At 41.1% G+C, this 21,968-nt stretch overlaps 1 protein-coding gene across 8 annotated transcripts; it reads left to right on the forward strand.

The window, feature by feature from the left end:
- Nucleotides 1–5,888: 5,888 nt before the first annotated feature.
- On the forward strand, nucleotides 5,889–21,350 carry ogt.1 (O-linked N-acetylglucosamine (GlcNAc) transferase, tandem duplicate 1). 8 transcript variants are annotated; one of them, XM_040119453.1, is made up of 23 exons: nucleotides 5,889–6,378; nucleotides 8,224–8,404; nucleotides 9,285–9,528; nucleotides 9,678–9,746; nucleotides 13,192–13,308; nucleotides 13,408–13,487; nucleotides 13,839–14,034; nucleotides 14,165–14,305; nucleotides 14,423–14,523; nucleotides 14,869–15,022; nucleotides 16,403–16,504; nucleotides 16,628–16,825; nucleotides 17,124–17,282; nucleotides 17,425–17,514; nucleotides 17,696–17,821; nucleotides 18,006–18,176; nucleotides 18,273–18,389; nucleotides 18,729–18,899; nucleotides 19,011–19,058; nucleotides 19,253–19,405; nucleotides 19,534–19,786; nucleotides 19,988–20,111; nucleotides 20,204–21,350. In XM_040119453.1, exons 1-23 carry the CDS (start codon nucleotides 6,342–6,344, stop codon nucleotides 20,382–20,384), a joined length of 3,213 nt encoding a protein of 1,070 aa, XP_039975387.1. In that variant the 5' UTR covers nucleotides 5,889–6,341; the 3' UTR covers nucleotides 20,385–21,350. The 8 variants fall into 8 exon arrangements, with proteins under 8 accessions (XP_039975387.1, XP_039975388.1, XP_039975389.1 ...); XM_040119454.1 differs by having other exon boundaries at nucleotides 5,890–6,378; nucleotides 16,628–16,807; XM_040119455.1 differs by having other exon boundaries at nucleotides 5,890–6,378; nucleotides 8,254–8,404.
- The last annotated feature ends 618 nt before the right edge of the window (nucleotides 21,351–21,968 follow it).

Raw genomic sequence — 21,968 nt, forward strand, 5'->3', positions numbered from 1 at the left:
CAGGATACAGAGGAAAAGAACAGGGTGGGAAAAGACAGAGGCAGGCTGACATTGGAGGTAAACTGTTCACACAACTGCATGAACAAATAATCGTACAATGCCTTTATGAGAGGAACCAGTGAATCTCCATGTGGGAGAAAGGGCAAATAAACAGATCAAAATGAGAAGAAGACTCCAGACTAAACCGATTTAACCACATGTATGAACTACAGCTGGGAGCTGCAACTAGTGATAGTAAATGAGATTACATATGAAACATAAACACCTCAGAGTTCAGAAAACTAGCTCTGTGCTTCTGCATATTATTATTATTATTATGAAGCTTATGTTCTCAAAATTGGTCTAATCCTTTATTGTGGCATAGTGTGCAGTTACATAACTTGGAACGGCATCAATAAGACAGAGAGGGAAAAGTTCTCACACACAGAGGAAGACCATAATAAGTTAGTCGTGACGTATGAACCCTCGGCCTGTTATGCGAACAGGTGTGGTAAATACAGTTCAAACACATGGGCTTCCTCTTAAGCTGCTTATATGAAGGCAGCGAGTGGAGACCTCTGGTTTTAGGGTGAACAGTGGTGTATTGTGCCCCGAGCCTGGTGAAAGGCTGATTTCTACTCTCTGACCTTCTTTCCGGACAAAGTGTTCCCCCCACCATGACTGACTCACAAGGTACGGCCTATTACGCAACCAATGGAAGGAAAGAGGCTAGAAGAGGGGAGAGGGGTTAGTGATGGATGATCCATTTTTCTGGATAAAAGGTTTCACAAAGTGGATGACTTCTGCGTGAGAATGGGACACAACACAAGTCCTGTTTGCTCAAGGCTGGCCACAGGTCAATTATGCTGTAACTGTCACTGGTGAGGAAAACCATTGGAATGATGCAGAGAAACCGACAGACAAAACAAAAGAAGTAGAAACTACATGTTGAATGACTAGCCACATTAATCTAAAGATAGGGGCCCACCGCATGGCAGATTGTTGTTTTATTTGGTGGAATCAGGGTGTGTGAGTATTTCCAGCCTACAGGGTAACATCAATCTCCCGCTTGTATCACTGTGTGGATAGTGCATGTACAGTTGTTAATTGTAAGGTAAACCCCTGGCAGCGTGTTTGAGTTTTTCATTTTAAGGATGTAAGGGTCCACCTCCATTTGTGCTCTGTTTACAGTAGAAAGAAGAGAGAGGTCACAGAGAAGCAGTGAGCATGTTCCCAGTGTTATGTAGTGGAGATGCTTAGTTGGTCCCTTGTCAACTTCATTTTGGATTACAAGAAACCCCAAAACATGAAAAGGGTATAAAATAATTGATGAATATCTAGAAGAAAGAGTTAATAACATTATAAAACAAACTGAAGACAAGACTTGGAGATAATTGTTTGATCCAGACTCACAAAGTGTTTTAACAAGCAAGTGAAGCAAACATCACACTCATAAAATAAATTAAAACAAGTCTAAAGAAGGAGAGACCTGCAAGATTTTTTAAAAAAGTGTGGAAAACCATTAATGTAAAAAAAAATTAAAAACACAACACAAGGGAGATAAAATCTGTGGTTGCACAATGATTCACAGAGGATAAAATACAACAACATCAGAAAATCAATTGCACAAAACATGGCCACATAGACACGATCCTCTCAGATCATCTAGGACCCCAACCAGCTAGGGGGAGTCTCCTCTAATCCTTCCCCACCCCAGACATCCCGTCTCTGGGGAGTGCATGAAACACAGTGCCCCCTCAGGTGGATCTAAATGAGATCTGGCAAAGCCGGGATCAGTGGAGTTTTCCGTCCGAGGAGACTTTTTACTTACGGGATTTAGTCTAAACCCTGGGAGCAGCCACATCTTCACCATTAAAACACACTGCAGTGTGCAGCATATGTAGTGACATCCTTAAACTATTACTGGAGCAAAAACTGTTTGCTTAACTAACAGTGTACTGCTCTCCTCATGCAAGAGGTGGTAGTCCTTGGACAGAAATTGGGGTCTACATCAGTGAGATGACTGGGCCAGAGGTGGGTGCCGTCGCAACTGGCAGAGATTCCCAGAGGGTGAATAAAAGCTAGGATCAAGGTTGCAGAGGGTGTCAGTCAGCTGGTGTAAATGGTAGGAAAGACTGACAGCTGCTGTCATGAGAGGTGTCACCAGGCCCTACACACTGCCACTCTCCTCCTCGCAAAGAGAGGAGGAAGGAGGGACACAGGGAAAGAGGAGTGGGCCGGGTGAAATGAGAAGAGGGTCAGGGAGTCAGAGAGGGACGAAAGGTGATGAATGCAAAGATTTAAAGGAGGTACTAGACAGGCCCTGACACCTTCACTGCAAACACCCGCCCTGACCTGCCTGTTTCTGCTCTCTGACAATGTGATGGACGCAGAAACAGGCAGGGTTAAAGTGTAAAGTAACCTGGCGGAATATAAAAGTACTTCAAAGTGCTGTTATGTAACCTGAATGATGATGAATGACAATGATCTGCCGTTTGTGTGTTTTCCCATCTGCACTCAACAACTTCGATTATTATGATAGTAACCTAAAACAGACAATCTGTATTTATCCACCTGTGCTGAATAACTTAGAAGCTATAACCCTGGAAGAAATGAGTATTAAACATAACTTCAAAGAGAACCAAACAGTTTACAGCAGTGCATTTTTCTGCATAGTTGTGTTGTTTAGACATAACATGCAACCACAAAATGGGGCTATAAAACATCAGTCTGCACCTGACAAATGTCTTAAATAAAGGCCAGGAGCATGAATCAAACTGCTTGTACCTGATGATTAACCTAGCTGGCAGCTCGAAGTCCAAGTGTTTTCCACAGAGTGCAGTTATGGTTAGCACACTTCAGTTATTTGAAAGCTCAGCTCTGATGAAATAGTGACTGTAACACCCTAAATCACAATGGTTTTAAAGCGTCACACTTTTAAAAGTGACTTGTTTTCGTCTCATTGTGTTAGTGTGACAACAATCACAGCAGGTAAGATGGCTTCTACTATAACAGAATCGCTGCTCTTGAGGAAATGTCTGTCTGTCTTACAGAGAGGAAGCTTATGGTGATAAATATGTCTGTTGCTGCAGGCCATCTGGCAAAGCACTAAAGTGTTACACACATGCAGAAATTATGTTAGTCTACTTCTTGGTTATTTATTTAATCTTTGCTTTCATCTCATTTACCATTTACCAGCAATCTTTTAAGTGTCGCTATTTGTTTCTGCTCCCGTCGGTGTGCTCTATGTGAAGACAGCGAACAAATTGAGGAGGCACATAGTCCGTCTACTGGCTCTCCCTTTCCATGCAAGTTATAATCCCAAAGGCAAGTCTAGCAGCTGCAGGGCTGGTTGTAAATATTCTATCTTGCAGGACATTTATTTATAAAGACGTAATTCTATTTGGCACTTGGTGCAATTGGTTCAGTTATCATCATCAGTTTGGTCTTGCAATGTCAGCATCATAAATTGAAATTCAACTTCTTCATGAATTTCTACTTCTTGGCAATCTAAACAGATGGTTTTGTCTAATTTCATCCAGAAAAGGAAATAAATACTTTTAAAGCATCCCTTCAGGGCTGGAGCATCAGTTCTGAATTATAGGACCTCTGGAATCGCCAATAACACAGCCACAAAATCAAGAGGACTCATTGATCAGTAAGCCTGAAACTGTAGATGGGTATTGAGATACTTGCCCGTGATAGCTATTCCAGATGTGAATGAGCAAGAGCACATTCACATATTACAGTAAAATATATTTGTCTGAGCTTATGCAGTGTAAGAGCTGAAACGTTATGAGTCACTGAATGGAGCAAAAATAGCTAACTAATGAACAAATCACTCCCTCTGTATCCCAAAACAACCCTAATGAAGTATCTAGGAAGGCATTCCAAAACACTGCAAATAATGTGGGTCATCAGCTTGCATTGGATCTTATCCTGAAATAAATGGACTGAAATAATTTAGGCCACTCAATTGGTAGCAGAATATTCTGGCCTGGCAATTAAACAGCACAACAAACTCCCAATATCTCCAGGCTGTGCTGAGATTTTAATAGCAACCAGTCTAAATTGACCTGTGAGTGAATGAACCTCTTGCTCTCACGAGCTTCCTAAAATAGCCTCTGTGAAAAAAGGGTCTGTTGTGGAGAGCTGTCACCCACCCTTTAGGCAAGAGAAGATGTGTTCACCCCGACTGCCTTCCCAGTGACTGTAGCTTGCACAAAGATAAAGCATGTCAGATGCAATTGCCATAGACACACAGTGCCCATGACATCATTCTGTGCGCAAGTGACCGCTGAGCAGTGTGAAGAGTGAGAGCAAAGGAGAGGAACGTGTGGAAGAGTACACAAACCCTGCACCCTATGCATGCTTTGAGTACACAGAGCAAAGCCAACATTGGCAATGATGTCAACTGTTTTCCCATAGAGGGACTATGGGAAAAACTGGGGTGCAGCAGGCGGTAGCCCCCTTTTCTACATCTTCAGGGCAGAATGGCCCGTTAATGACTGACTGATCACTTCACGGGCCACATCCTTGAAACTGACTTTTTAAACATGGGAGCTTAGGAGATACTGTGCATAGTAGGGGAATAAAATGAGAGCCCCTGTTGCCTACAATTCAGGCTTCAAATTAGTATTCACTGAGGTTTGTAGGAAAAACTGTGATGTTGGCCAAACGTACTATTATTACTTGTTATTATTACCATATTTTAATCACAAGATAGAGGATCCTGTTGAAAACTACAGACAGGTACAGGTAAATATCATGTATGCTGGACCTGCAAAAACAACAGAATACCAGGAAAAATCTTGCTCAAAGCCACTTTGCAGGGCTCCAGAAATCTTTCTTTGAAAAAGGTTGCCCCCTGTTGGTGAACGTGAATCTTGCATACTATCTTTACAGCAAGCCCACATACAGTACTTTTACAGCTGAATTACTATCTGACTATCATCGTTATACGTTCTGGATCACACACACACTCATTAAAAAAAAAAAAAACAGATGAACAAAGTTGTTGTGCAAAGGTCGGGTTCTTCTGCATGAGGGTCAAAATGGACGTAGGTAGCGTTAGGAAACCTTGCTTATCCTGAATTAATTTCGGAAACAATTAAAAATACTGTCTACACGTGGCCGCTGGAATAGCATCATTTGTTACACAAAACAACACAATGAAATTAAGAAATTACATTACCTAACATGGTAACCAAACCATACCGATGCAATATCTTTGGAATTGTGTTCTACTTAATGAATTTGTCCCTGTTCAGCTCGTCAAAGAAACGCGTGTCAACAGTGTTCACTGCAGTATGTTTGCCTTGTTAAATTTTGATTCTGCGGTTTTGTGTTATATTGCTGTTTAAAAAAAAAATAAAAAAAAAATCAGGATTAATAAACTAGCATCACAAAAACTGCCTCTCTCATTTTGTTTGGGCCTACTTTTGTCAAAATGCACGGTAAAATGTGGAGTAATCTGTATTCCGGCACTTTAATGTGTACAGCTGTGTACTTTTAGTGTGCAAGGGTAGCGGTTCCATTTTCTAACTTGAATTGACAGGAAACTACATGCAGGATATTCAACGCAAGCCTGCACTTTAGAGTACTTTGACCAATAATAGTTGTCTCATGTCATCATCCTGTATTATTCTTTTGATCTGTTACCTTATAGATTGCAGACTGTGGCGTGTCAGACACATTTACTTGTCACGCCATGTTAAACTCGACAGAACATTTATCTCATTCTTACCTGAAGAACTGGTGCTGTTGTTTTTTTTTTTCTAGAATACCCTGATATCATGTGCACTCCGTCCCACTGCACGAATGTGTCCTTCCGCGCACTATCATTCTTAACCGGTTTACTTTTCGTAGGCAAAACTTACAACCCATGGTTTTTGTAAATGACACTTTAATCCCACATCCTATGAATTACTATTTTACTAACACGACATTGGTTACAATTTTACAAACGTTTCGTAATGGCGATATGCGGATCTATTTTCTCTCAAAAATAAGTTCCAGCCCATTTCGCCATTTCATGTTCCATAGCTGCATGAGGAGAAAACCAGCTTGGACCTTAAAATATCAGAAGTTTTTTTTTTTTCCAGTATAAGTTAGGTATTGTAAAGAGGTTAGATGATTTATTACTATCCAGCTATATACTAACCACTGCAGGGTCAACATTTAGCGCTCGAGGTACGGAAAAAAAATCACAGATCAGGTTAGCTAGTTAGCTACTTGCCAGGCAACGTGTTTGCTGGCCGAAGCCGACAAAGACGACTGCCAGTCAAACATTTTTCTCTTGAAACTGTCATCTGTAAGAAGGCACATTGACGACCACCGTGCAAGACACGAAGAGTGAGGAGATGGCGAGCTCAGTGGGAAACGTGGCTGACAGCACAGGTTGGTTGCCTCTCCTTATCCAAGGTTAGCTATGGCAAGTAACGTAGCAAGCTGTGAAGACGACTCCATCTTTCGTATTACAGCGTTAGATGGGAACCGCGCTGGTGGCTAGCAAGTAAAGATCTTTAAAATAAGTAAAACATTTAAAACTATTATTATAATTATTTGCGCGACATAACTGAACACGACGACATCGGCAGCGCAGGCCCAGTTTATGATCACCATGTCATATTACATTTGAGTAAGCGCCATAGACTTGGGCTAATGGTAATGAAATGTTAGCATAATTTTTAGCAGTAAGCGTTAGCTAGTAACGAAAACGGTTTTGCCTAAAAAGGAATTGCATTATCGCCAGGTGTTAGCCGACATGTAGCGCGAATGTATTCCGTCACACGCCAAAAATTGGCTTTCTCAATCATAAACATTACACCACCAACGCATTTGGCTCTGATGACTGTTGAGCCACAACTGGTCATGGCCACTGACACAAGGAGGGCCCTGAGGCGTCCCGCTGTTACAACAGGCCGTGTAGACATCATTGTTGGCGCAGGTGCACAAGGTTAACGGCTGCTTTTTTTTTTCTTTTTTTTTGCGCCACATTGCTGTAGAGTTCACCCCAGAGGTGATCAATGGGGCCGATATCTGCATGTGGTCGTTGACTGTATCTTGCATTATGTAATTGAAAACATCCATCCTTTGTAAGTACCAGCATTATGACGTAATTATCGAGGATGGAAAAACCTGATCTACTGCGATCTTAGTGTAGGCCCTGCCATAATTGCATCAATTTGCAGGTGTGTGTCTATCCACTGTATACAAGTCGAAATGTCACCAAACCAATACATCACCTCCTCCCGGCTGCACACCAATCATGATGTGTTTTTGGTTTCATTTTGTTTATGCCACACCCTGAATAAGCTGAGCTCAAGTGACACTGCAGGTCCATCTGTATCGCGGCCTTTTGATACAGTGAAAATGAAAGATAATGATAAAAATGTTTCTGAAACACTCTGTGTAAGAGAGAGATGAGTAATGATAAAATAATGCAAAATAAAAATAAAATCATTATTTATAGATAGTTGCTGTTTTTAAGGCTGTGTGGTACTGAAACGTGACTTGGCCGATGTACTGTGAATTCTTCTGCTAACATTTTATTCAAAGTGTCGCTGGACTTCTGAATTGCTGTCAGTATATCTTCCCCCTGTCCCTGTTTGCTATTGTTTTTTCATCTCACGCATTACCGTCTTTTCCAAATTTGTGTTCTTCTCGCTACTTTGAGCGGAAACCCTAGTTTACTTTAATGTAAAATTGCATCTCACTAAATACATTTTACTGATGGACTCAAAAGATTTAACTGTGTGCCAAGAACACACACTGTAACTTTGCAAAACTTAATTCACTCAGCCAGACTTTTCGTAAAGTTCTTACAGCTAAATAGCGCTGAAACTTTTCCAAATAAAGATTAATAAAGTGCGTCAGAGTATGAAGTTTTGGCAGTCGTCTGTAGTAATGTGAGCAGTACAACTCCAAGACAACTTTACATTGTATCGTACATAAAGTTGGACAGAGATTTGATTCTTAATACAATCGTGACCCCAAGAATTTGAATCTAAATTTAAAATTTCCAGATGTGTCATGATTGCAGCACTTGATCTCAGTGATCACTTGATTTTGCTCATTGTCTTGTTTTCTTTTGAGTTCAAATTGTTAGCCATTATCTTACATCGACAGTATTAGCTTCATCTCTTTATTTATTTTCTGTTTTCATTTGTCTGCTTTAATTTCTTCCATCACCTCTAACATGTTGTTTCCCCCCCCCCTCCTTGGGCTGTGTTGGTGCTCCAGAACCGACAAAACGTATGCTTTCCTTCCAAGGGTTGGCTGAGCTGGCGCACCGGGAGTATCAGTCAGGGGACTTTGAGGCAGCTGAGCGCCACTGCATGCAGCTGTGGAGGCAGGAGCCTGATAACACAGGCGTGCTGCTGCTCCTGTCCTCCATCCACTTCCAGTGCCGAAGACTCGACAGGTGAGGTGTGGGGGGGCTGGCTCAACGCACACTGAGCATGTGGCGTGGAAGTGGCAGAGAATAATGGGTCTTCTGTGACTTTCAAAGCACACAGCTGGTCTTGGGGAGTGAAATGCATCAACTGAGCTGTCTTCGGGAATTCCTGTTGCTTGGTTTAGTATGGTCTCATGCTGTCCCCTCAATTATTACAACTTTAGTTGGTGGGCATACCTTTGTTTTGCAGGTGCCATGGTGAAGCTTCGGGTGTTGCAAGTTAGCGCTTTAAACGTTTGATCTTGTTTACCCGCTTCTATTTCTTTAATGTGCCCAATGTCAACAGTATACTCCAAAGTGATTTGAATGTAGTATGTTGTCATTCTGCTCTCAAATACAGCACTAAAAGGAATCAGGAAATATGCAGAAAAATGATGACATTATTACTTGATGTGCTGTAATAATGACAGTTTGGTTCAGTGATCTGTCATTGTTCATTAAGTAAAGATCTTTGTACTCAAAGCATGTGCACTTTTTAACGATCAAAGCAAATTATGGTGCATATTTTTGCAATAGATGCACCATTTGTTTGTGCAAGCAGATTTTCATTTAGAGTATACTGCCAGCATGATGATTAGTTTGCATAATAGACAGTAGCATGATGGATTCACTAAGTTTGGACGTTGGTGAAAAGTGTGTTATACTATGTGTCATTTCTTAATGTTTTCAACATTTTAAGGATATTCATCTTGATGTGCTGTTTAATACTTACCATTGTGCCTTAAGACAAGCTTCTCCTCTTCACCACTTGCACCCTGCTGCTGCCTCTACACAACGCATCGAGCCAACACTGCCAAGCCCCTCCCTTCAGGATTTTAACCATTCTGTACTCATTCTGGCCCTACAGGTCCGCCCACTTCAGCACCTTGGCCATTAAACAGAACCCAATGCTGGCTGAGGCCTACTCCAACTTGGGGAACGTGTACAAGGAGCGTGGACAACTGCAGGAGGCCATAGAGCATTATCGCCATGCTCTGAGACTGAAGCCAGATTTTATTGATGGATACATCAACTTGGCAGCAGCTCTGGTGGCCGCAGGGGACATGGAGGGAGCAGTGCAGGCTTATGTGTCTGCGTTACAGTATAACCCTGTAAGTGACATGCCATATGTTGAAATCGTTAAATTGACAGAAAACTCTTTAACTGTTAAAATGGCAAACATATTTGGAGTCAACATGTTGATCTGTGGTTTATTGTAGCAATAAAATGATCTTTTTGTATTTTTTGCTTTCTTCCCCAGGATCTTTACTGTGTCCGTAGTGACTTGGGCAACTTGCTTAAAGCCCTTGGGCGTTTGGAAGAGGCTAAGGTATGTTGCAGCGGGTTGGCATTTGTATAGATGTTGTTTGTGTTTTTGTTGTAGATTTTTTTATTTTTTTTATTTTTTTATTTTTTTTTCCTTGTCCATAAATTTTTGTTTTTAGTGTCCCCCCACTAAGGCCATAGATGTTGTCCCCCTACTTCCTTTTGACATTTTTAAGCCACATGGAGTCTTTTCCCTTCAGCTCCCTTGGCAAAATGAAGGACAGAAAACTGTAGCTTTTTCTAAATTGTCAGAGTTGCAGTGAGCTTCTCACCCCTAACTTACCAAAAACCTTTGCAAATACTGGACTGGAATGAGTCAACACCCATATGAGGCAACCAACTTTTCTGTATTTTTTTTTAAATCATAGCACACACACTTTCTGTTGATTACTTTTTAGACAGCTTCGTGTATTTTGTTTTTCAGTATAGTTTACACATTACATTTGTCCCCACTCTGTATCACTTTTAGTCCCATTGTCCTTTGCTTTACCCCGACCTTTAACCAGAGGTCAGCCCCACCCCTTTCAGGAAGAAAGGCTGGAGTTTTTAAATTGACACGGGGGATCTATATTGTCATTTTTAAACCTCGGCATTGCATTTTGGAGGGAAAATGCTGGCTCGGTCTTTGAAGAATACATGAACTGATGAGAAGCTAGTTTAACTTTGCAGTGCAAAAGATAAGATGGTTTCTAGCCTAACCACTGTACTCCAGTATGGTTTATCAAGTTGCCCAATGACAAGCATTTGTTCTCAGTTTGCTGGTTTGCTGTCAGTACAGTTGCTGCCAGTGTGGGTTGGTTTTTTTTTTTTTTTTTTTTTTGTTGTTGGTTGTTTTTGTTCCTTTTTTTTTTTTTTTTTTTTTTGTGTTTTTTTTTTTTTTTTTTTTTCTAGTTTTACACTTCTATTTGTCACATTAAAACTTGTCTGTATTACAGGGGGCTCCCTGGGTTGGGTCAAATCTGGAGATGTGGAGTTGTCCCACTGGTTACAGGCCATCTTATTTCGTGCTAGAGGGGGGTAAAGGAGTGGGGAGGAGCATCAGGGAGTCACAAGCTCCCCTGCTCTGTCGCTCCACCCCCCGCGCGCTCGCTGAGGATTGGTGGAGTGCGCGCCAAGAGCTGTCTTCCTGACCCTTCAGCTACATCCAATCGGTGCTCATGCACATATGCATTCATTTTTTCTTTTAAGTATGGTTGATACTGAAAATTTAATCCAGCTGGTTATCTGTTCTGATATCCACTGCTATTGAATAGCTTGTTAAACTGGGGGTTTTAGGAGATCTCATTTTCAAGTGCCTTTCAATGGTCCTGTCAGGCAGACAGCTCACAATCTGTACTCCACCGCCTGCGTCAGATGCTGGGTTAGAAAGACAGGAGCACGCGCAGAAACAGCGATGACTTCTTTATTTCAGAGCTTTGGAGGCTTCTAGATACAAACAATTAAACCACAGACTTTTCTCCCTACCCCATTGGCCAGGATTCAAGAAAGCAGGCCAGGATAAAGAAATCAAAGTTTTAAAAATATTTCATGAAAATGCTAAAAGAATAAACAAAAAGCAATGATTAATACTTTTTCCCTTTTCCTTCAAATATGTAATATTATTCCCAAAGAAATGGGATCAGTTCATTTGGGCAAGATCAAGCCAGTAACTGCCCTCCTGTAGTTCGACATGAAAACTGAATTGATGGACAGCTGGAAGCCTGACTATAACTCATGGATAAAGTGAACAAATCAAAGCCTTTCTTCCCCCCCGTTACCCTTGAAGCATTCCTTTTGTTTTCTTTGAAATGAAACATTCATTGCATGAATGAAAACTAAGAATAGTCTTTTTTTTGTTTTTTTTTCGTTTGTTTGTTGTGATTTGGAAGAACCTGTTTTATTTCCATATTTAAGAAAGAATGTATTGTTTGAAAACTTTACTAACGATCTTGTTTTCTGATTTTGTCTCTTTTGGTTTTTCCACAACTGATATTGTTATTTAGAAGGTTTCAGGTGGGTGACACTATTCCTGCGTAGGTGCCTGGCGGAAAGGAACACTAGGGCAGCCTCAGTCCTCTCCTCTTCTTCCAGCCAGCTGCGGCCACCACTCTGACAAAGTCCAAAAATATGGTAACGGGTTTGTAACTGCCAACAAAAGAAAAACCACCTCACTTTATGCTTGAGCTCCTCTGTCTTGTGGCTTCCTTTTGAAGAGCAAAAGAAAAAAGTAACACAAAAAAAAGACAGTAAGCATTTCTTAAAATATGCTATACTAATTACCCAATTCTGTATTAAGTAAAAAGAAACTTGGATTTGGAAGCAATAATCGTGAAAAACAAGTAAGAACCCTCTAACTCTTACAAGTTGGTTATTTTTCCTATTTTGTTTTGTTTTTCCTTCTTTATTTGGAGTTGCAGCGTTCTGATGATGATGCAGATAGTGCGCTGTGAGTCTGCAGTAGCGCAGGGGCTGCGCAGCGATACCCTCCAAGCAACCAAAAAGGCGGAAAGCGCAAGCGTGCGAACCCCACCCCCTCACTCCCTTTGGCCTGTTGGTTGTGGACCTCTCCCCACTCACAACCAGCCTCGCTCCCAAATGCCCCAAAATCTCAGACACAATTGGGTTCATAAAAACCACTTATTTTGTCATGTGCAATAACTTCTTTTTACTAATTCCATGACAAATGACTGTATTGTTTAATGGTGGTTTATTTCCAAATGCTAATGTTTTAACATCACAGTGTTGGTGGTCAATGGGGGCTGAGTGTGTGCCAGTCTGGTGTTGCAGGTGTTCTGCCAGGGGTTGTTGGTCTACACCTCTCTTATCTGGCCATTCAGCGAGCGCAGCAGCGAAGCGCAATGACCTTTGCCAGGAGCAAGGTCACGCAAGCGGCATAATATGGTGAATTGTGGTGATGGTGGCAATAGACACACACCGCGCGCTTGCGTTTGTTGCGCATGCATTACAGGGACCATCACCTGCACGAACTGTCTAGCATCCCAGGTTGTGAGATGTTATGCCCACATAAAATATTTGTGGAGATACTTGAAATTATTTTTGAATTTTAATTGAGTGCTTTTGGTTATAACTAATCAATGTTGATATTATTGGAGGGCAACAGACTATAACTGTGTGTGGCAACCACTACATTTGGCAAGAGTGTGGTCATAACTGCAGGATGAGGGCCTACGTGTGGGTGTTGGTTGGATTTGCGCAGCGCAGGAAAAAGCAATGCAGCTTAGCGCGGCAGACTTGTGCGCACGCGAGCCCATGCTGTAGACTCACTTTTGCCATCATGGAGAATAGTCACTAATTTTGCTTTCTCTGCCCCTTTTTGTTTTTTCTTACTTTTATTCTCAATCTTTTATTTGTTTTTATTTTACAATCCCTTGTCCTCCCTTCTACAAACTATACCCCTCCCATTCTACCTCTCCTCCTTTCCTGTGGTTTTTATTATAAACCCATTGAAGGCTTGTTACCTGAAAGCCATTGAGACTCAGCCCAACTTTGCAGTGGCTTGGAGCAACCTGGGCTGTGTGTTCAACGCTCAGGGAGAGATATGGCTGGCCATACACCATTTTGAAAAGGTCAGTCATATCATTTTTTTCAACATTTTTCAATCCAACTTTCTGTGTTGACATATTCTTGTGTTGTCCCAGGTTTTTAAGTTTGGTTTCAATTTTTAGGCAGTGACTCTGGACCCAAATTTCCTTGACGCTTATATCAATTTAGGAAACGTTTTGAAGGAAGCCAGAATCTTTGACAGGTTAGTCTAAATCATGACAAATACAGTGTGATACACCAATTATAAATTCATGTCTAGTCTTCTGTCTTTAAAAGCACCACCCTGCCACATCCCACGTGGCGTGTAGAATGAGTCAAGAACATTGTCAGTTCCGTTACCTCCTTGTCTGTGGTGATCTTGCAGCTGCAGCAATAAATTTGTAACAGTATACAAAGTGCTCCGATAGTTCTCAAGTTGTTTAAAATATGTGTAAAATTGTGCAACACACTCTTAATGCACGTAATGCCTTGTGAGGTTATTTAAAAACATGATCACTACATTTTCAAATTTCAGCAAAAGATTGATTTTGAGCTTGTGTCCGCATGTTTCCAGAGCTGTGGCTGGATACCTACGAGCTCTGAGTCTTAGCCCCAACCATGCGGTTGTCCATGGGAACCTGGCCTGTGTCTACTACGAGCAAGGTCTCATTGACCTGGCTATTGACACCTACCGTCGTGCTATTGAATTGCAGCCCCACTTTCCAGATGCCTACTGCAATTTGGCAAATGCCCTGAAGGAGAAAGGCAATGTAAGTCGGTACTTATTGTGTGTCCCATCTACACCATCTGACATAATTAAATCTTAAATATTTGTCAGGTTTCTTTAAGTTCTTAAGTATTTATTGAATTTAACTTTTAAAATGCCATTATCTTTCCCAGGTGTCTGAAGCAGAAGAGTGCTACAACACAGCCTTGCGTTTGTGTCCAACCCATGCTGACTCTCTTAACAACTTGGCCAATATCAAGCGTGAGCAGGGAAACATTGAAGAGGCAGTTCAGCTCTACAGGAAAGCCCTAGAGGTGAGTGAAGAATGAAGTGTATTAATATTTCCCTTTCAGGTATGATAGGGAAATACTGAATTGCTGTATACTGCATTTTTGTATTGTTCTTTTTAGTAACTTTTTGTTTTTCATCAGGTGTTCCCAGAGTTTGCAGCAGCTCACTCTAACCTGGCCAGTGTCCTGCAGCAGCAGGGAAAACTTCAGGAGGCCCTCATGCACTACAAGGAGGCTATCAGGTTTGTAAATGCCACGGGTACAGTACCTGTTAACTTAGTTTGTGTTAAAGTTGTGTTATGCCATGATGGTTAATGCAAAAACCTCAGTATACTTAATCGTATCAGTGGTATGACACATCACTGCTCAGAAATCCAACCACATGGTGAACATGTACAGTATAACTTGGTTTATTATTTTCTGCTTTCAGTCATAAGTAAACAGTCATAAATCAACTGTTAATGCTATAAATATTATTTTTTTTTCCGTGTTGTTTATTTTTTTTTATTTTTTTATTTTTTTAAACAAGACAACGTTTGTTAATGGGCTTACGTAGGTGTTTACACAGTTTTCCTGTTTGATTTTAGAATCAGCCCCACATTTGCTGATGCCTACTCAAACATGGGTAATACCCTGAAGGAAATGCAAGATGTACAAGGAGCACTTCAATGCTACACTCGTGCCATCCAGATTAACCCAGCATTTGCTGATGCTCACAGCAATTTAGCCTCTATCCACAAGGTAGGGATAATTCTTGTTTTTTGACATTATTCACTTGTGTTTTTCAGTTAAGCTGACTGCGTTGAGAATCACCGTAAGGTTTTACATACTTTCAGGTTGCTTGGAGCTCTACATGCTCAACTGCACAAGTGTCTTGAAAGTATGTGAAATGGAAATTTCCACATATTTATATATGGTAGAAGGCATTGCTATGGGCCACCTGGAGAAATGTGATACATGTGATTTTTATCAGAAAAACTCTGATGATCCTCAAAGGGAAATTGTATCGTTACAACTGCAACAGGAAGTAATGAGTAAAAAAAAAACAAACTATCAACAGTAATGATAATAAATACAAAGTAAGTGCATAGAAAAATGTACAAATGCTAATGTGCAAAAAGTAATGTGTGAGATAGAATCTCCAGGCTTCTTAACATTAGCATACAGCAGGTTCAGGGTCGTGTCTCCTCTGGTAGTGCAGTCCACAAGCTGAATCGAAAGTGAGGAGAATTTAGGTTTCCGGAGATCACGAAGAAAAGCACTGAGGTGCAGAATGTGGAGTCTCATGACAACAGAATGGGTGATGTCAGTCTGGATATGCAGTATGGACATAGCCCCATGGCTAACAGTTCAATGTCTGGGCTGCAGAAAAATTCCTTGTCCTGACAACCCAAACCGTCTGAAAGCCACCAATGGTAGCGATGGAATCTTGAGTATCTTCCTCTAGCCATATCTCTTTGAAACACATAACACTACACTCACAGAAAGTCCCTCTGATTCCTCAGCTCGCCTATTTTATCAGTGATCTCATGTTGCCCCTGATGACAGAGTGGAGACACACTCCTCTCCGCTCCATCAGTCTCTGTTTTCTGGACCCAGCTCTCTTCCCTCATTACTTCGTTCCTCCTCTACATCCTCTGTGTGTCCTCTGATTTCTGCAGGAAAAACAATGAGAACGTGGAGTTTCTGTGCAACAGTAACGTTGCTGACTGACAGCATTCAAAAAAGTAGCTAAAGAAGTAATTTCACTGTGAGAAAATGGACCAGATCTCTTTCAACTAGTATGTTTAGAGAGGCTGTATCTTAGATTAAGAAGTATGACAAAAAGAAGAAAGCTAAGAAGTTGGAAAAATAAGAAAACAAAAAGTAGCAACTACAACAGGCCGCATGCATGTCAGCGCATGCGCACAAAAAAGTTAAAGAATCGTGATGTCAAATACTACAACAGTAAGGCAAGGGCTGACAATGACCAGAATATTCCTTTTATGCAGATGTCTTTTTTTATGTCTCAATTTCTGACTTTCTACAAGAGACAAAAACATAACAAATTTTTGCAACGTCAGGAATTTTAATTTTGTATTCTAATGACATTCTAATTGTTATGTTTTTCCCTACTATTAGGATTCTGGAAACATACCAGAGGCCATTGCATCTTACCGCACAGCCTTGAAACTCAAGCCAGACTTCCCCGATGCTTACTGCAACTTGGCGCATTGCCTACAGGTTATCAGATGCTCATACATATGTCAACTATCACGATTCAATATGAGCCGTAGTTATTTATCTTGTCTTGCTGTTGAGTGAGAAGTGCATCCTCTAACTTCTGTTATTGTTATCACCCTCCAGATTGTGTGTGACTGGACAGATTATGACGAGCGGATGAAGAAGCTTGTAAGCATTGTGGCTGACCAGCTGGATAAGAACCGGTTGCCTTCAGTGCACCCACACCACAGCATGCTGTACCCTCTCCGCCACAGCTTCCGCAAGGCCATTGCTGAGCGCCACGGAAACCTTTGCCTGGACAAGGTACACGCACTGATGAAAGCAAGTAACCTTTAATTAACTTTTTGGGGGGATGGAAGGTGGCTGGTGATAGCAGTTGCTGTCTGCAGGGATATGGGGAAGGTAAGGGATGGACAAGATACTGGATATATTTTACTTTGTAGAAAAAAGAGGTGAAAGTCAGTGGTGGAGGGGTTGCTTGCAGGGGTAAGGGTATAGTATGAAGTTCGACATGATTTGAGATTAACCAATAAACTAGTTTTTGATTCAGCATTAGTCACTGTAATTGAGTTGGCTGTCTTGCTGTTGTTGTATTCTTACACATTTGCTTATTCCACAGATCAATGCACTGCACAAACCGGCTTATGAGCATCCAAAGGATCTGAAGGCCAGCAGTGGACGTCTGCGTATTGGCTATGTCAGTTCTGACTTTGGCAACCACCCGACTTCCCACCTGATGCAGTCCATTCCTGGAATGCACAATCCCGAGAAGTTTGAGGTAGGTCATCTTTATTGTAATTTTAATTGTAGAAATTATAAACTTAATATGGATATATACAGTAGAGTTCTTATTGCCTTTTTTGTCTATTTATTTATTTATTTATTTAACTTACGAATCTATACCTTTTTTTCCCCCTAAGGTGTTCTGCTACGCGCTCAGCCCTGATGATAGTACCAACTTCCGTGTGAAAGTGGTAGCAGAGGCCCATCATTTCACAGACCTCTCCCAGGTAACTTATATGACCTGGAGTTGCTTCTTGATCAGTATTTGTATATTTACTGAGTGTCTATTAACCTTAAGGATATGAATTTGTAACTAAATGGTTTGTCAGTCTGACAAGTAATCAAGCATTGTAAGCCTTGTCAAAAAAAAACAACATTTAACTGAAACTCGTACCTTTTCTCCTCCAGATCCCTTGCAATGGCAAAGCAGCCGATCGTATTCACCAGGATGGAATCCACATTCTGGTCAACATGAACGGATACACCAAAGGAGCCCGAAATGAGCTGTTTGCCCTCCGTCCTGCCCCCATTCAGGCAAGCTCTACATATGATTTCTAATTGACACAAAGCTGTATCTTGAGGGTAGATGTCACCTGTGCAAACGGGTAACTGCATCTTCACTCACATTCAGTCTGATCTCTTTTAATGGGAGAATGCAACTAAGGGTTTGCATCAAAGAATGCACAAATAATTGTTGGTCTCTTTTTCCATTCAACAGGCGATGTGGCTGGGTTACCCAGGAACCAGTGGGGCTCCCTTCATGGACTATATCATCACTGACCAGGAGACATCACCTATGGACGTAGCTGAGCAGTATTCTGAGAAACTCGCCTACATGCCCAATACTTTCTTCATTGGAGACCACGCCAACATGTTCCCTCATCTCAAGGTCTGTCCATCCTCACATTGCTGCCCTTTCGTGCAACAGAAAAGTAACCCAAATGTCAGTATAATCATGGTGTTTCTAACCTTTTGTGATTCACAGAAGAAGGCAGTGATTGATTTCAAGTCTAATGGACACATTTTTGACAACCGCATTGTTCTTAATGGTATTGATCTGAAGGCCTTCTTGGACAGTCTGCCAGATGTCAAAGTGATAAAAGTGAGTTAAGAGAACCAAGTTATGTTTTATGTGTATCATTGCTCAATAGTGTGCAATAGGGTTGAGTTTTGATCTTTTAGTGAGCATTGTTTGACTAGTTGTTCATGTTATGTTGTTGTCTTTCAGTCACAATGACAAAGCAGAATGAAACAGTGAATTACATGTCAGTTTTCTGTCCTTGGTTTATGTTAATAAGAGAATCTTGGCTGATTCAGATTTGAATGATAAAATAAGCAAATTTATTAATATGAACAATACAGTCAAAAATACCATGTTGTTGATTGAATTAGGACTGAACTATATTCAGTTATTTAAATTGAAACTGTTCTCTGTGACCAGATGAAGTGTGACAACAACCAGGAACCTGCTGGGGACACAAATGGAGCTCTGTCCATGCCCGTAATTCCCATGAACACAGCAGCTGAAGCAATCATCAACATGATCAATCAAGGCCAAATCCAGGTCACAATCAATGGCTTCACTGTCAGCAATGGCCTCGCCACCACACAGGTATGTATGACTTGTACGACTTATTGAAAAATATAGCATGGGCACAGAGTGTCTACAAATGTTAAAACAAAGGCAAGAGCAGCAGTTTAATTTAGCTCGCTGCTTTTCCAGATCTTTTCATCAGATGAGGTTCTAGTCTCTCAGACTGTGTCCGTACAGGTATGGTGTATTCAGGTGGTAGCACAGAATTGTTGGTGAGGGGAAATGGTGGCACTATAAATTGGGTTTAAAATTAACCCCAAGATCTTGGCTTGGCAGCATATTAATATCAACCAGCTCAAACAATCAAGGCCAGTTATACAAAAGCATTGAGGCCACTCCACCTTAAAACACTGTTTTGTCATTCATTTTAGATCAATAACAAAGCTGCCACTGGGGAGGAGGTGCCACGCACGATCGTTGTGACAACCCGCTCCCAGTACGGTCTTCCAGAGGACTCCATTGTCTACTGTAACTTCAACCAGCTCTACAAGATTGATCCCCCTACGCTTCAAATGTGGGCCAATGTAAGTTAGACAGACTTGGTTATGGCAACTGCTTTGAGTGTTCCTTCAACTCTGCACTTAAAAAAATAAAAACTTTATTCCTCAAGTTTGTGTTGGAAATGACCTTTAAAACTCCCTTCTTGTTGTAGATCCTGAAGCGTGTACCCAACAGTGTGTTGTGGCTTCTTCGCTTCCCTGCTGTGGGCGAGCCCAACATCCAGCAGTACGCTCAGAACATGGGTCTGCCTGGCTCTCGTATCATCTTTTCTCCTGTGGCCCCCAAGGAGGAGCATGTGAGAAGGGGCCAGCTGGCTGATGTGTGCTTAGATACTCCTCTGTGCAATGGTCACACCACAGGCATGGATGTTCTCTGGGCTGGAACGCCCATGGTCACGCTGCCAGGTGAGAAAACTAGGGTTTTAAGTGACAGACTTTTGGTTACAACTTGCATAATAATGTTTTATTCATTCCAACTATAATATGCAGAAAATAAAGCCATTTTACAAATTAAAGCTTTATGAATTCCGTTGATAAAGTATCTGTTATCTGTGTAACAAAATTCAAGTGAAGGCTGCTTTTCAATTCTAAAACCTCTTTGTATAGGTGAGACCCTTGCCTCCCGTGTAGCTGCCTCACAACTCAACTGTCTGGGCTGCCCTGAGCTAATAGCCCAGAGTCACCAGGACTATGAGGACATAGCAGTCAAACTGGGCTCCGACATGGAATAGTAAGTCGCCTTACATCTAACTTCATTTGAAAAACATTGTCTTTTCCGTTTGCTAAACCGTTAAGTCTGACTATTTTCTCTGTCTCCTGCAGCCTGAAGATGGTCAGAGCACGTGTTTGGAAGCAGCGAATCTGCAGCCCTCTTTTCAACACCAAGCAGTACACAATGGACCTGGAGAGGCTGTACCTGCAAATGTGGGAGCACCATAGCAATGGCAACAAGCCAGAACACCTGGTTAAACTGCAGACAGTAGAGACCAGTGAGAATGCCTGAACTGGAAGCACGCTGATTTCTTTTCACTTATACCCCAGCCATGTCCTGCCCGCCCCACCATCTTTTTTTCAGCTCCCTAGCTTGAATGGTCAGTTTCCACTCCAGCCCCTCTCTCTGAACGATTGTCTTCATCTCTCTCATTTACTATTAATGGGACTCTTATTTGTAAAGGAGCCTACAGATGTACACAGTTGTCCCCCATCACATTCGTCACACATCTGCATTTCCTGAGCCGGGTAGAGCCTGAGACTTTCAGGCACCTTGTCTGAGACTCCTGTCCTAAAACACCGTATATTTGGTGAGCATGAGACGATTGTGAATGTCCTGTTACCCCCTCAGTGCTTCAGTGGATTTTGTTTCTCCTTTCCGTGTGCATACAGGACTAATTGCAGCTTGTGGAGAGAATGCCCAGCTGTCATTACTTGTTGATCTATTTATAAATGGATAAAAGAGTGTTGTGTGTTTTAAGAGGACAATGTTGCACCGTGAAAATTGTAACTCTGAATTAAGTTTCATCAGCTTTAACATGCAATTGTAAAACATAGATTGCAACTGCTCTTTAGTTTGTCTTAAGCTGTTATTAAATGACTACAATTAGTAAATGTGCAAGTTTTGAAGAATAAGGTCTAGATAAAGACTTTTTCCCTCACCTAATGCCAACTTTCATTCATTTTTTTTTTTTTTCAGTCACGAAATATGTTCAGTATGTGTTGTCCTGTTTGATGTCACACTCTGCTTGTAAAAATGATTGGGCAAACCTGGACAGAGGAGTTTCATGTCGTTGGAAAGGGCCTAAATTTAAGTTTAGATGTCAGAGCTGTTCACAAATTGATCTTGTTTTTTTTAATCACATAGAGAACGGCCTCGGTAAGTATTTTCTAAGCAGTTTTTGTTTTTGTATTGTCCGTTAACTGTATGCTGTCAATGATGCCGCATAAATATATTAAAAAATAAAGAGATGGCAAAACTATGCACTGAAATTTGCACCCACTTGACTTGTTGTTGGTATAAACAATGAAAAGTTAAAGCCCAAGGCCTCTGTTGCCCTGTTTTGAAGCTAGCCTGGGGTCACCTTTTTTTCCACACGATGAGGCAGTCTAAGGTTAAATTCAAATGTGAGGATTTTTTTTTTTTTAAAGCACATTTGAATTCACTGGAGCAGTGACTTCATGCCTATACCTGCCAGTCACCATAGTCAGTTGCAAGCTACATGTGTTTTCTCCATTGGAACTAAGGTGCTACAACTGCTACTTTTCTTTAACCTTAAACATGTTGGTTAGAAAAGACAACTGAAGGACCATGTATTCATATGTTTTACTTGAGGAAATGTAGAAATATCACAACACCAAAATTCCTGCATTCAATATTATACTTGAACATATAAGTAACGTTCTTATTATTGGAAAAGCCCTCTGCATTGCTATGTATTATTTGATTGTTGAGAATTGACATGTTGCTGCAATTTAATGCGCTAGTTTAAACAGAATCCTACGTTAATTTCATCAACAGTGTATTTTTTTTTCAAATTGGTAATACGTTTTCTGTATAAAAGTAGAAGTATACTGTGGCGCTAGATGGAAATAC

Source organism: Xiphias gladius, chromosome 23 (genome assembly GCF_016859285.1).
Source record: "Xiphias gladius isolate SHS-SW01 ecotype Sanya breed wild chromosome 23, ASM1685928v1, whole genome shotgun sequence".
Classification (NCBI taxonomy): Eukaryota; Metazoa; Chordata; class Actinopteri; order Istiophoriformes; family Xiphiidae; genus Xiphias; species Xiphias gladius.

Bases quoted from the DNA above. Each gene is read 5' to 3' on its own strand.
- ogt.1 (XM_040119453.1), top strand. From the start codon at position 6,342: ATGGCGAGCTCAGTGGGAAACGTGGCTGACAGCACAG. The intron at 9,747-13,191 runs GTATGTTGCAGC...AACCCATTGAAG, and splicing joins GGCGTTTGGAAGAGGCTAAG to GCTTGTTACCTGAAAGCCAT. The intron at 19,406-19,533 runs GTAAGTTAGACA...TTCTTGTTGTAG, and splicing joins CGCTTCAAATGTGGGCCAAT to ATCCTGAAGCGTGTACCCAA.